Here is a 14,679-nt window from a genome sequence, read left to right as displayed (position 1 = left end):
TCATTTAATGCTTAAAATACAATAAAGGTTTGATTTTTATGTACAGTATATGCAGCCATTTTTTCCCCCAGCTCATAGCGCCAACAAATATTCAACTTTTTATTCCCCCAATGCCACTCAAGAAAGATTCCTGTCCATCCTTGTCAGCCAGTGTGGATACCGCTCGCTTCATTCTCCTCGGAGTGCTCATTGCCCTTTACATGCTGGCTGGTGCCGTCCTGTTTTCTTCTTTAGAGCGATCAGCAGAAATTCTGACCCACCAGCATTGGCAAAAGAGACTAAGGGACTTCAGTCACATGCATAATATTAGTTACCAAGATCTGAAATCTCTTTTACGCCACTACGAGGAGGCCAGGATGGCGGGCGTCCGCGCTGAACATGGCAGAGCCCTGTGGGACATTCCAGGAGCTTTTTACTTTGTGGGAACTGTGGTGTCCACCATTGGTAAGTTCAGAGGATCAGTCCAAAATAATTTGCACAATGAGATAGAATAGTTGATGATATTGCTTATAATGGATTTTAATTAATTAAAGTGCAGGCTTTTAGTTTTATGTAAAAGTATGACACCTACCATTGAATAATTAATGTCATTTTAATAATAATAATAGTATTACATTTTATTTTCAAGTCAAAGTAAAGTAAAAATAAATGTCTTCTGAATTTGATACATAACAGGGAAGAGTGTTGTTAGCAAGCCTTTTACATTTCAATAATTAATAAACATTTCCACATATTTAAAATAAGGCTTTAAAATCGTGTTGCGTAACATATCAAAATGGCTGCATTCGTGGACAAGAGAAAGGTGGGAAGTCTGGCGTTTCCAACTTCAGACCATGAATTGTGTACTGGAACGCTCATTTGAACTTGGAGATCCGAGTTGCAAAGTTGGGGGGGCTCAACATCATCGACCAGCTTGACAATAGAGACACAGAACGTGAATGGCAAAACACAATTTACACAATTATAAACACATTTATCTCTTTTTTATTATGGCATTAGTTCAGTTATTCAAGGTAAGTAACTTCATGTAACCCAACGTGATATTGACTGACTGCTTTAATTACAACAACAAACAATTTATCGTAATCATCAGCGATCTTTGTTGGCCATTTGCCTTGAACGCTTTGAGGTCAGAAGTCGGACAATCCGAGTGGGATCTTTCTGTTTTCCCACCTTCCTCGAATGCAGCACTAACCGGTGAAAGGAAGCTCTGTGCTCATTGAAAAACATTGACATCGTCATTTTACATGCGTGTGAGGATTATTTTGATTTAAAAATGTAATGAAATGTCATTTGACTACTACAGTATAACAATCTGCCTGGTTTGTAAACTAGTCACATTCAAGAGCAATACAATATGATGTTTGTTTTCACCATGTAAGGTGCGCGGGACTATCAGAAAAGCTAGAAAAGCTACACTGATTCAGTCACACACACACAGCAGAGGCGTTTCAAACGCTATGACAGTCAATCAATATCCCCCCCTAAATCCATCAGGGACAAACAAGTCATTTAGATGAAAATTAAACAAATTCGATCGAAGAAAATCAATTTCTTGCTTTATGACTATTTCCACTATCTTTAGACTTCCTTTGTCACTGTGGAAACGTTGGAGCAGGCAGCATTAATCACAGATCAATGTCCTTTTTTTTTACTGCAACTTCCGTGTTTACTGACATTTAATGATGTAACCGTTAGACATTTGATGTTTCACAATAGTCCCAGTGATTCATACAGTGGCATTCAAAAACAACTTTAATATCTCTGCTTTACAAAATGTTGCATATAGTCGCCTGCACACAGTTGTTCAATTTATGTAGAAGGTTGACCATTTTGAGTATAGTAATGATCTTTTGTTCTTTTGTTTTTCTGCATGACTGACTCTGCTGATTTTGGTTCTGTCTACAAGCTTTCAATAGTTCACGGTTCTTAGCCATCCTTCTGTATTTCTAGCTACTATAAGGGTTTTGGTCTATATCCTGTGGAAGAACCCATAATCTACTGTGACACATCCAATACATACTATGCCTGACGTAGCAAAGCAGTCCCAGAACATAGAGCTGATGAGACTTGCCATACAGCTCCAGTTTTGGCTCATTGATATTATGGGATTACATTATTCATTTTAGTAAATTAGGGTATTTTTGAGAAACTATAAACCCATCCTTAATTCATTATACAAACTTCTTCTGTGTCTTGTTTCCCAATAGGGTTTGGTGTGACAGCCCCATCCACAATAGCAGGGAAGGTCTTGCTCGTGTTCTACGGCTTGTTCGGCTGCTCGGCCGCCATGCTGTTCTTCAACCTCTTCTTGGAGAGAGTCGACACGCTGTTGAGCTTTATCTTATTCTGGTGCCACTCGAGGAGAATCCGACACAGCAGACTGGAGACCCTGGGCCGCCGAGGTGGCCACAAAAACGAGTGGAAGCCACCCACGTACCAAGTGACTGTGTTGCTTTTCGTTGTCGTCATGGTCGTCGCTTGTGGTGCGGCCTCGCTTTACTCGGCCATGGAGGGATGGACGTACCTTGAATCTCTCTACTTCTGCTTCGTGGCCTTCAGCACGGTGGGCTTCGGGGACTTTGTGAGCGTCCAGAGGAAGCAACACGAGGACATCCGAGCGTACCAGGTGGCAAACTGCGTCGTGATGCTTCTCGGGGTGTGCTGCACGTACTCCCTCTTTAACACCGTCTCTGTGATAATCAGACAAGGACTCAGCTGCATAATGAGGACACTGGCCAGGGCTTACAGCCGTTTTCTGGAACTCAGCTGTCTGTCTGACTGTACATGCTGTCCACATGCAAGTGATGTGTGCTGTTGTGATGAATCTAAAGTGGAAACAGTTTGCCAAAGAGAACTTTCTGACAATGAACTTGGGGAGAATTCAAGCAGTAGTAAGGAATCACTTCCTATTGCAGTCATTTGAAATCTTGACAATAATCTTTTTTTGTGTTCAACTGCTTAGCTCATAAGTGGATTCTTATTATCCCATATTTTAGAAAATGTGTCAATGTCTGTGCTTGCTTTGATTGTGCAGGCCTCAATAGGACTAAGAACCATAAAGAATACCGCACATTGCTCACTATAAGGCAGTAAGAACCATGTGAGTTGTTCCAACCAATCATCAAAGACTGTAATTAAATTAAATTGTTTACTTCAAGCTTAAGGTTGAATAAAAATCAATATCATAAATCAAAATTACATATACAGTGCAAACAACATCCTCAAAACCCTCAGACAAATTCTTGTGATAGAGCAATATAAATCATTTAAAAATTGTGACCCATAAACTGTAACCCAATTGAAAATAATAAAAATAATCAAATGAGATAATGTGGTTGCACAAGTGTGCAAACCCTCTTAGGTGGTTGTTTTCAGAGTTAAGTAATCACATTCAAACTCATGTTAGATAGGAGTATGCACATCTGCCAGAATTTAAAGGGAAAATCCAGCCAGGGAAGCCCATTTTTCACTCTGATTAAGCCCAAATAAAATTTAGATGCTTAGAAGGCTTTCCCCAATATATTATATATGCTATTATTTCTAGCAGAAGCCTGAAGGTTTTGTGCAAACACTAACTTATTTGGAGCTGTATAATTCCCTCCCCTACTAATATGTACAGTTCCAGCTGACCCCAATTCCTAAAACATGCATGTTTGGTTAATAGAAGACTGAATGTGAGAGTTTATGGTTGTCTAGATGCGCCCTGCAATTAGCTGAGTTCTTCTCTCACCCAAATTTAGCTGGGATCAACTCAACCATGACCCCAATGAGGACAAGTGAGGTATAGAAAAAGGATGAATTAAGATTGTTTAAATCAAATATATATATATTTTTTTTCTCAGCTAATTTGTAAATTTGAATACACGTGTATATACACATAGGACACTTGCAGACAGTCTGAGTTTGGCGCTTGTCTGGTAAATGTTTACTTAAAAAAATATGGCTTCAGACTGTCAACTTTGTGCAGGTGCTGGGGTAGTTTTTGTACTGCATGTGTTCCTGGAACATGTGTTTTCTTCAACTCTTTTGATCTTTTCCCCCCTCAATAAATGTATACATTTATTTCATTGTATATTGTAATACATTTCAGTACACAGCGAAATGTTGACGGACTGTTTATGGCTTGATTGTGTTTACCAGTTAATAGTATTGTCAGATTTAATCCTCCATACAGCTCCATCCTCTTTATGACGTGCTGGGGCAGTATCGCTGCGCATAGCGGTGTTATAGTGCAACATAGATCCTCTTTGTTGGGGCATATTAAAGGAGCTTAAATGAATATGTATCAACGATCAATGAATTATTTTGAAATTTTAAATACGTCGCGTTAATAATGAGAAGCATTTCAAGACGTTTTTTCACACTGCGTGGAGGTCAAGCAACGTTCGGGCGGAGGGATACACTCGTCCGAGTAGGGCATGACAGGCTGGCGTCTCTTCCTTGGTTGAGGTTTCCGGGCAACTCTACCGCAATAACGGTGTTCTGACTCAACAGATTCTCAGTTGTATACGCGAATAAAGCCGAATTTGACTCAGGCACTCCCGGGAGAGTGCGCGTCATTTAGGTATTTTACGTCTCAAAGCTTCAACTTGACGTTTCTTCCCTCTTCTCCATCTTCGCGGAGCTTGAAAAGTCAAAATGGTGAGTACCAGGCCAACGACGTGGTTAGCTAGCTTGGACATGAAAGTGGACAGCACTCAATATTGTCGTCAACGATGTTAAAACTGCTTCGATGAGACCTTTTTAATGTTAAGAAAATCACTTTAAAGTTGGTAGTATGAATTAACGTTTACCCAGTTTTGGGCGTTCATTAAAATATTTTTAAATGAGCTTAGCTAGCTAAAATGGGCGATTCCAATGTGGGCTTTATAACGTCCGCTTACGATTGTATGTAATTAATTTTGAAGGCTATTTCCAATACACACATTGGTTTTATATGAATGAATCACATTTATGTGTCGCAAAAGCCTCTTGCGCACCTTGTATTTTGTGCTGTGGAACTAAATTAACGCCGCATCCATGGCGTTGCGGCGTAATAGCACGCAAGTCATTTCGATGATTTATAAAGGCGTTTCGTTTAATCCTTTGCTGCGCAAGCGTTTTTTTTTTTTTTGCAGCCTCCTTGTAGCTAAATGTGACCGAGGAAGAGTGGGCGTGGTGGTGCAAAGAGGGGCTGCTAAGAATAGACCACCCCGGCCCCGGTGTTATCTTGAAACTCATCTCGTCTCTTATAACCTTTCGCGAGGAGGCAGATGCATAAAAATGATCGCTAACGCCTTCGTAAAATGCTCGCGCAATAAGCCGTCTGCAGCCGCGGCCAGCGGCTCTTGCTGGTGTGCATCAACAGGGGGGGGTGGATCTACTTTGACATGCGCAACAAGCGTTCAAAAGCGTATTCGCCACCCCAATTGCATTACATAAGATCACTGCCTACAGGTAGTGAGTGGTTACACGCGTGTGATGTTTAAACGTAAATGATGGCGTGCTTCCTGCGTCATGTCGTTGAACCGCATTCTGCTCCTGGTGAATGAGCCTCCATGCCCCCCCCCCCCAACCCCTTTCCTCATCCTGTGCCACCCATCCAATCCCCCACCCCCTCCCGCTTCCAACCAAGCCATGCTTGGCGCAGTAGGCTGTCATCATCTGCAGTGCACCCTTCACAATGGGAAGAAACTAATTCCAAACCTCCTTAACTATGCCCTAATAAAACCTACTTCTGGATTCTTTCCAATTGATCAGCCCATCAACATTTTCAAAGAAAATATAATTTTTGCATTGCCTTGCATCCTTCTTATAACCACACCCCCACTTCCATCCAGATGACTCAGATAAATTGACTTGAAGATCCACTAGCATTGCATCCACTTTGCACAGGGGTGCACCGAGTACTCGTCAGTACTGAGAACTGATACTTGATAATGCCATTTTGCTTTGCTGTTTGTTAAAAATGTGTTTTATTTTAAAATATTGGTCAAAACTACAGGTGCAACAATTAATAGAGTATTGACAAGTAACTAGTTGATTATCAAATTACTCAACTGTTTTTATAATTAATATTTCGAGACCTTGTTCATCTAGATTTAAAACAATCAAAATTCTCCCGTATTTCAGCGTCTAAACATGAAATGTTCTCAGATTTCTGTAGTCCAGCATGAAAGCAGAGTGGTTATTTTTGTGTTAAACAAAATGAGGCATTTGAAAACTATTGTACAAAATGTCCTGCCTTTCCCTAGCAAATCATTGTGGAGCAGTACCAGATTGATAATGTGGAGGAACTCCCTTGAGTGAATCACAATACCAATCTGGCTATTGCCAAGGTTATATGAAATCACCATTCAACGCAATCGTAAACTTTTTTGCTTCGTGTTTCAGGTGGGATTAAAGAAAGAAAAAAAGGAACACAGTTACTCTAAACAACTTCTCAGATTTGCAGAGGATTGTCAGTTGTCCAAGCAATATTTGTTATGTACAGGTTTGTAATACTGTACTCTGATATTAGTGTTATTCATTAGCGTGTCTGTAGTGTTTGGCACTATATATATTTATTTGTTTTAGCAAGACGAAGCTTTGTTTGTTTAAATAAACGCAGTCTTTATTTTGTTTAAGTTTTTCTGTAAAGTAGTTAACAGGGAGTGTCAAACTGCATTGCACTCGCATCTTTTAAATCAAAACCGATTAACCAATTTTAATGGTTTTTTTCTAGACCCCTCATTAACATACATTGAAATGCCTATGCCCTTCCCAGTGTTTCCCACATCATGTTAATACTTGGGCGGGCCACCCAACTAAACTGGCTGCCACCCAAGAAGTTTTCAAGAAAATTTGATAAAAAATATTTAAAAAAAGAAAAAAAAAGTGCCGCGACCAGATATACCGCATGTAACGCTAGTTCACCGTCACTCATTTGTGGATCTTGAGGCTAGAGGAGACACAAGTAACACGACTAACAACCTAAAGCATCCCAGCCACCCCACCGGACCACCCCACCCGCCAGAGTCCACCCACTCTAGTAGATTTAGAATCTGTGGAAATACTGCGAGTGATCCATTTTCTGTACTGCTCATCCTCTCTCTTGCCGTTAGTGAGTTTTAGCCGCCTGCGGAATAGAGCATTGCTGGGCGGTGGGGTGCGGCTGGAAGGCGTCCACCGCAATGGCGAGGCGCCTCAAATTAAAAATTGCCAGAGCGGCGTTGCCATGACGTCAGACACCTTCCTCTAATACGAGAGGAGCCTGCGGAGCAATTTAGGGCTATTTTGGCGGACTTATTCACAGGTAACAGCATGAGGGCAATGGAGGAAGCCTTAATAAATGCAGTGTCTCATTGTCCTGAGCTTTGGGACACACGAGAGATGACATACAGTGTCGTTAAGAAGACTGCTCCTTGCTCAGCCTGAAATGTACCGTGCCTCGAAGCGGTCTTGGTGGAACTGTCGTTCACAAACAAGATTAAATTCTCCAAGTTCCCACTCAGCCATTAGTAAAGGATGCACTCATTCACTTTTCTGCTGCTCGTCGTCTCCGCCTTGTAATGAACAAAGCCAGGGCTGTCTTTTGCAACAATAAAAGATACATCTTGTCGAGTTGCGGCCTACTTGTCGTCTAAACCGTAAATGTGGGCATGCTGGCTCCCAGTCGTTTTTCCACACTGCCACGCAACCATTCACACTTGACTAAGTGCTGTGTGAAAAAGGCTTTTGACTTTGGGCGATATGTGGGGTACAACCTGGACTGGTCACTGGACAACCACGGAGCATGTATAGGCAAACAACCATTCATCCTGACAAAATCACTAAAAGAGAAGTGTAATAACTTAAGCACTTAAAGGAGGGGTTAATTTTTATTAAAAAAATGGGGGTGGGGGGGAGGGGGGTAAAGTTAAAATAGGATTAAAACACGCCTGAGAGCTGTTTTTCCTCACATCAAGATGATAAAGAACTGAGTATATCCTGTTCTTTGTCGTATGATATGTCAACTTCCTTTGGTCAGTTTCCAAATTCTAACTCCTATTTTGTTTAGTGTTAGGAAAATACTTAATCCATAATACAAGAGTGGGCACAGGCATAAAAACAAAGTGCGCTAGCTGTTAAAGCTGTGCAAGCTTAGTTACTATCTGTATATTGTCCAATTATTTTAACCACTTTGCAAATACCAGTGCTTTTTAAGGAGTGAAGTTAGTTAATTGTATTATGTCATTAAAACTAGACCTTGAGACATGCAACAGGTAGACTTCGCATTGATAACATAGTGAACCTTACAGGGTTCAATTAAATATATATATATATTTTTTTTTTTACAAAGGTGCTTAGTGGCGGTGATCTTCGGTGTGCTACATAAGCGACCCTATTCACGTCTCACTAATTATAGCAGACGTGTGTATTTCGGGCCTTGGCGTATTTATACCCGGCCCTCATCACACTTTCGCGGCTTTAACTGGACACACTGACTGAGTTGGACAGGCTTAGTAAAGACCTCACACGGGTGTCAGAGTGACATGTCAGGTGAAGTTAAAATGAATTGTAATAGCACCGGACTCATTTTTTCATGTTTTAATCACAGCAAATTAGCAGCTGAGTTGGGCTTGATAGTTAAATCAGTGAGGTTTAGAGAAATCTCATTTAAAATATTCAAGTATTGTTAAGTCATAGATGTACTAGGGCTGGGCAATAAGTCAAATTCATTTGATTAATCGTCATTTTAAAAATCAAATAGTTGAAAATTTGCTCAATCATGAGATCGGGCTATGTCTTCTGGATTATTAAAAGCTGTTGTTCTTATGTTCTGTAACATCCAAATGTAATTGTGAGTTGTAATTTTGTAGTGTCAGAATGCTAGATGGGTGATTTACAAGACATGGTTACATTCACTACCAATTACTTAATTGTGGGATTTAAGCCACATTCTATGAATGTTAAGTTTATGTTAAAACTAATTTAGAATGAGTATACATTATTGTTGTATGAAACTTTTGTACAGCAATTATTTTTGAATAAATGAAAGTTTTAAATAAATGTTTGTTGGGTTTATTAGATTAAAATCGATTAAAATCATATTCGTCCTGAATGAGTGAAAATAATTGAGAATACATTTTTGGGCCATCTCGCCCAGCAAGATGTACAAAAGTAATGATTAATTTTGATAAACACAGAGATGGAATTTATCTTAAATGCAGGCAGGGCTCTAAATTGACTTTTTTGATGACCAGCCAACGTGACTGGTGACTCTCTAAAGTTACTAGCCAAACACAATTTCCACCAGACAATTTTTGTTTCCCTAGATTTTTTTTTTCCTTTTCAAAGCCCCTACATATAAAGTAACAACAGTACAGGTATGTCAATAGCAGCAATGCTATTTTAGGAGATTGATGTAGGCCTAAGTTAGAGATGTGCATGTCAATTTTGTTGGCGATTGGTCATTGGGGGATGTCACCACAGAATGTTACCACAGATGACTTGGCTAAATTACTAACAATTTTCCTATGGTCAAAGTGTTCAACTTTGGATGTTTTGTCTCATAGAGGTGATAAATTGTTTCGGTCGTATGGCAAGTCTTTTCAGTGAAAAGTGAGCCTCTAGTGATTTATCAATGTCCTCTTCTGTCAACAGGCAGACCAGCTGACCGAGGAACAGATCGCAGGTGAGTACATAGCACAGCAATGCTTTTAACTTTAGCAGCTCCGAGGTGACAGAGAGATGATCGACTGCGGAGGATAAACACTTGGCCTGCGGTTGTCACTTGGTATTCTCCAACAAGCCGCTTGACATCATTCAGCCAAAGCAGAAATCAGCGGGGCTGTGAGTCAGTCTCCTCTGCAAAAACCTCATTTTGGAGTCGACACTATAAATTCACCAGCGCTTTTACTTGGGCATCCTTCCCGCATCCATTTATTTAAGCATTTTTAAGGGCTGGATGAGTCATAAACACACAAGAGATGCACACACAAAGCTACCACTTAACTTTGCGTGTGTCTTTACTACTTGCCAATCTCTTGTGTCATGGGGATTCATGTGTGTTAACTGTGTCAATGTGCAGAGTTCAAGGAGGCGTTCTCGCTGTTTGACAAGGATGGCGACGGAACTATCACCACCAAGGAGCTTGGCACTGTCATGCGCTCCCTGGGCCAGAACCCCACCGAGGCCGAGCTGCAGGACATGATCAATGAGGTCGACGCAGACGGTAAGAAAAACATCACGTACTGGACGTACTAGTGCTTAAGTGCTTACAAAATCAACCTAATTTGGCTATTACTACTAACATTTGTTATATTTTAGTTTCCAGAAGTCACAACAGTTGCCTTGATCACTAGGGATGCACGATAATATCGGTGGCCGATAATTATCGGCAATTATCGACTAATTTGACGTCATACAGATAAACCCAATAATAAAGAAATCCGCAGATAATAAAAGACTTGCCGCGTTGGTCTATCTGTTGTGGTTGTGGCTTAAGTTGTGCCCAACTCCTCAACCCCTCCCCTCTCCTATGGTGTTGTAGCATATTTGTGATGTCATAATGTGCGCAATGTCGTGTTCACAGTTGATGTGTTCTAATGAGGTTGACACTGAAAATGGCTGAAAAAACTTTTGTACACCACCCCCCAAGCCCGGTTTGTCAATATATACTCAAGGATATAATTCGGGGGGAAAAATGAATACATTTACCTGGCATACAAATGCAGCTACTGAATGTTTGCCTTATTTTAAAGTACATTTTCATTTTTTCATGGCAATTGCTTTGTGTGCCTCGTTAGGTAACGGGACAATTGATTTCCCGGAGTTCCTGACGATGATGGCGAGGAAGATGAAGGACACAGACAGTGAGGAGGAGATCAGAGAAGCATTCAGAGTCTTTGACAAGGTCTGGAACACAGTGAAACAATAGCCATGGCCCTTTTTATGTCAAACGTGGGCACATATAACATTTGTCTCTGATCTTTTCTCTTTCCTTTTAAAGAAGAATGCGGTGGTTGAATGGCTAGTTAGCCAAATGTGAAGGCCCTCTTAGAATCGCTGTATTTATTAGTATAATTCTGACAAATGAATCACCTTTTTGGGGCCTACATGCCCGAAAACGTAACAGTTTTTGTGGTATTTTGGCTTAGAAATTGAATTTGTTCTAATGAAATTTGATAAATTGCCATTAATCCTTTTCAGCCCCCCCAAAAACACACCATATTTTTCAATAATGGAAATCGCACTCTACAGTATTGTGCTTAGAAAAACAGTAATTTAACAATTTAAGAGAATGTAAAAAATTTGTTTTTTGCATCATGATTTCGTGTTCCATTTGAATAGTGCTGCTCCTTTTCGTGTGTGTGCATTTGCCAGTAGGGAGCTGTATAATAAAAAGAAATGTAAATGTACATTTGATGATTTAACACATAGACTGTTGCAATTATGCAACAGTAATGTAAGTTATTTTACATAGCCCATAAATAATATATGACTGCATGGTTTGCTTCACCCGTTGTTATGTAAATACACAACGCATATTCTTTGTGTTATGTTTAATTTTGCACAAAAATTCAACCTGTGTGAAGTTGGGCGCTGCCCTCTAATGCCTAAAACGTACTCTAATATTAAATTTTGACTGCAACACAAAAGCAAAAAAATCTGCCAAGAGACGTTGCTTGGAAAAAAATTAGCAGATGTTGATCAAGGTACCACCGTACGTGACATGTGACAGGACTCTTCAACAAATGTTTTATTCAGATGAGCTTTACAAGTAGAGCAAGTGGGTGTGTTTGTGAGAATGACAGGAGTGTTTGCATGCTCCCCCTGCAGGACGGCAACGGCTACATCAGTGCAGCAGAGCTACGGCACGTCATGACCAACTTGGGGGAGAAGCTCACTGACGAGGAGGTGGACGAAATGATCCGTGAGGCGGACATTGACGGCGACGGTCAAGTCAACTACGAGGGTAAGGTGTTACTTTTTTACGATGCCAGTGATACCCAACCCAAAACAGCAGGAAATGATGGTTTGACATTTAAAATGCCCGTAAAGTGAAAATAGATGTCTTGTAAATTTGACACAACACACAGAATAGTGTTGTTAAAAACCCTTCCCATTGGGTCGTCGTTTGGCTTTTGCGCACCACAACGAGGCACTCTAAAGTGGCCATGTCAGCCCATCTTTATATGTGATATGTGCCCACTCACGGCCAACATCAAGGTGCTCTATCTGAAGGGAAGTTGTATTTTTAGTGAGTAAGTGTGGCTAGCTAGCTAGCTAGCCAGCTAACTGCATATTGCAGTTTTGTAGGATAACTGCTGATGTGAATACATTCAATTTAATTCAATATAACTTTATTCATCCCCTAGGGACAATTGAAAAATAGCAGCAACTGGAGCAGCATTACATTTAAAAGAGAAAAAAATTACACACAATATAAAAATATACAATATAAATACACAATATCAATAAATTGACTCAATGAGTCAATTTAATGCCAACTGCCAACAATATGTATATGTATGCACAGTACATATTAAGAAGATGATCTGTAGGTGTGCTGAAAAGTATTAGCTACTAGAATTAAAAAGCAAAATTGCTTTGAGGACAAAAGTGACAATTTTGCTTTTGTAATGTACTTTATGCTACGTACAAACTGAACATTTTTCGAGTATAAAAACAATGTGAGACAATATCATTGCGGTCTGCTGGACCATTCGAGTAGTTTAAACACAGCCACTGCTCTTTACCGTCCTTCACAATCAATGAGCAGGGAACTCATACTGTGGGTTGAACTTTTTAAATGGGCACCGTTACAGCCACGCCCCAAAAATCTGGAAAATTGAAAGGTAAAAAAACCAGTTTATTGCTTTATCAACACAATTGGGTACTACACTGTCCACAGTCTGAACATTTTTATCAATTCTCGACAAATGTGTATCATGAATTTTAGAAAAAAAATCTGAATTCACGTTATGTTTTAACAGTTGATGTGTGTGTGTGTTTGTGTCTTTCAGAATTTGTCCAGATGATGACAGCCAAGTGAAGAGAAGGCTGATTTTTCTCTTAAATGTTGCTTGTCCTCTTAAGATCACTTTAAGAACAAAAAGGAACAATTATCAGCTGATGACACCCCCACCCTCCCTTTTACCCCGCTAAACAAATCCAAACCAGACATTTCATGTAGAATTTGGCCATTTGTACTTAATACATCCAAGTACTTCTGAGGTATCTGTTAAGCATACACCTACAGAATAATCCCCGAAGAAGTTAATGGACCAAGTTTAAGAGGGCCAACGGCCTTTTACTTCCGACCAAGATTCTGCCGAGTCACCCAGCTCATGAATAATTTAGAGGAAAGGGCAGCGCTGCCACTGCAAGGGGGGGGGGGTGGGATAGGAACCGATGTCACCGATCACTTTAGAGAAGTCGGTTATTTAAAATCTTTCCGCTTCCGCAAAGAACCTTGCCTCTCTACTAGCACCAGTGGTGATTTTCTCAATACCAATTTGACTACTCTTCTTGCATGCAGCCGTTCTGTGGTGGTCTCCTGTCTCGACAAGGTGGTTCTGATCCCATCAGAGGTAGTGGTCAGATATTGTACACAGTGGAGGTATATACTTTCATATATAGCTATATATCTGTAAAAAAAATATATATATGTGTCACTATTGGTTATTTCAAAAGCAACTAGTTGCAGTCTGTGGTGTTCATTGGTGCTTGGTTGGAAATGAGCAGTTTAAAAGTTTGGCTAAGAACAAGAGACTGATTGATCCCTAGCGGGGTGTTCTCTGTGGTTTTGAGCGGGTGGCTTTATACGTTGCCGCGGCAACCGAGCGGAGAGGCTAGTGCGACGTGTTGCTTGAGGCTGATTGTTGTGAAGACGCTCACGAGGACTACTGTTAATACATTTGTTCTGCAAAGGGATATCCTGACGATACAATATTGATGTAATGCTTTCTAAATGTGTTCTCAAATATTATGTATTGATGACAAACTTTGGTCACAAAATCTCTCTCTATATACAGTAATATTGGTGTGTCGTAAAAGTTTGCATTGCCTGTTGTTGTTGTAGTAAATGGCTCGTGCTTGTTTTTTTCTTTGGTTTTGAAATGTGCCATAACGCTTCCCAAATGCCTCAACCTAAATATCTACGGAACTCTCGCACTAGAAGACATAACAGTTTGCACTTGGTATTAATCATGTGGATATTGCAAAAAGAAAACATTTGACTGCTGCGATAACAACTCGAGTTTCCCTAATTTCTCATCTCTGTTGGCTGTTCTATCTTGAGTTTTGTAGTCCAGTGATTTCAACTCCAACCTGCTTGCTTGTTTTACTCAAAAGAATGCATATACTATGCTGTATATTTACAAATACCTTACGTAGTTGGCCTGTTCTAATAAAACATGAGAAGGGGTTGTAGCATTTAATTGAACCGGTTTCAGCGTTTTAACACTTGAGGTGAGTCATCGTGGGGAGGGGATTGAAACTCAATACCACACTGAGGCATTTCAATCAGCGACGTTTGATTCTGATACGAGGAAGTCAACGGTAATGGACTGTTAGCTTCTGATGGTGTCTCAAAAGATGTAAAGATGTGATATATTTTCCATAAATCAATAAACTGAATGAGCTTTACTTCAACTCAATTTCCCATGTCTACTTATGATCACACGCACACACAAAATCTCGCACTCCAATATGTTGAACAGGTTTAACATT

General features: G+C 40.2%; 2 protein-coding genes across 2 annotated transcripts; both read left to right on the top strand.

Annotated features, from left to right (window-relative positions):
• The first annotated feature begins 110 nt into the window (after positions 1–110).
• On the top strand, positions 111–3,209 carry kcnk20 (potassium channel, subfamily K, member 20). Its single transcript, XM_077565087.1, has 2 exons — positions 111–444; positions 2,211–3,209. The coding sequence occupies exons 1-2, from the start codon at positions 111–113 to the stop codon at positions 2,924–2,926; spliced, it is 1,050 nt and encodes a 349-aa protein (XP_077421213.1). The 3' UTR covers positions 2,927–3,209.
• Positions 3,210–4,280: 1,071 nt separating this feature from the next.
• calm3a (calmodulin 3a (phosphorylase kinase, delta)) lies at positions 4,281–14,601 on the top strand. The gene is made up of 6 exons (XM_077565278.1): positions 4,281–4,644; positions 9,607–9,637; positions 10,034–10,177; positions 10,752–10,858; positions 11,785–11,920; positions 12,972–14,601. The coding sequence occupies exons 1-6, from the start codon at positions 4,642–4,644 to the stop codon at positions 12,998–13,000; spliced, it is 450 nt and encodes a 149-aa protein (XP_077421404.1). The 5' UTR covers positions 4,281–4,641; the 3' UTR covers positions 13,001–14,601.
• The last annotated feature ends 78 nt before the right edge of the window (positions 14,602–14,679 follow it).

Source organism: Vanacampus margaritifer, chromosome 5 (genome assembly GCF_051991255.1).
Source record: "Vanacampus margaritifer isolate UIUO_Vmar chromosome 5, RoL_Vmar_1.0, whole genome shotgun sequence".
Classification (NCBI taxonomy): Eukaryota; Metazoa; Chordata; class Actinopteri; order Syngnathiformes; family Syngnathidae; genus Vanacampus; species Vanacampus margaritifer.
The sequence above is the reverse complement of the archived record's forward strand: the minus strand, read 5'-3'. Positions and strand labels throughout refer to the sequence as shown.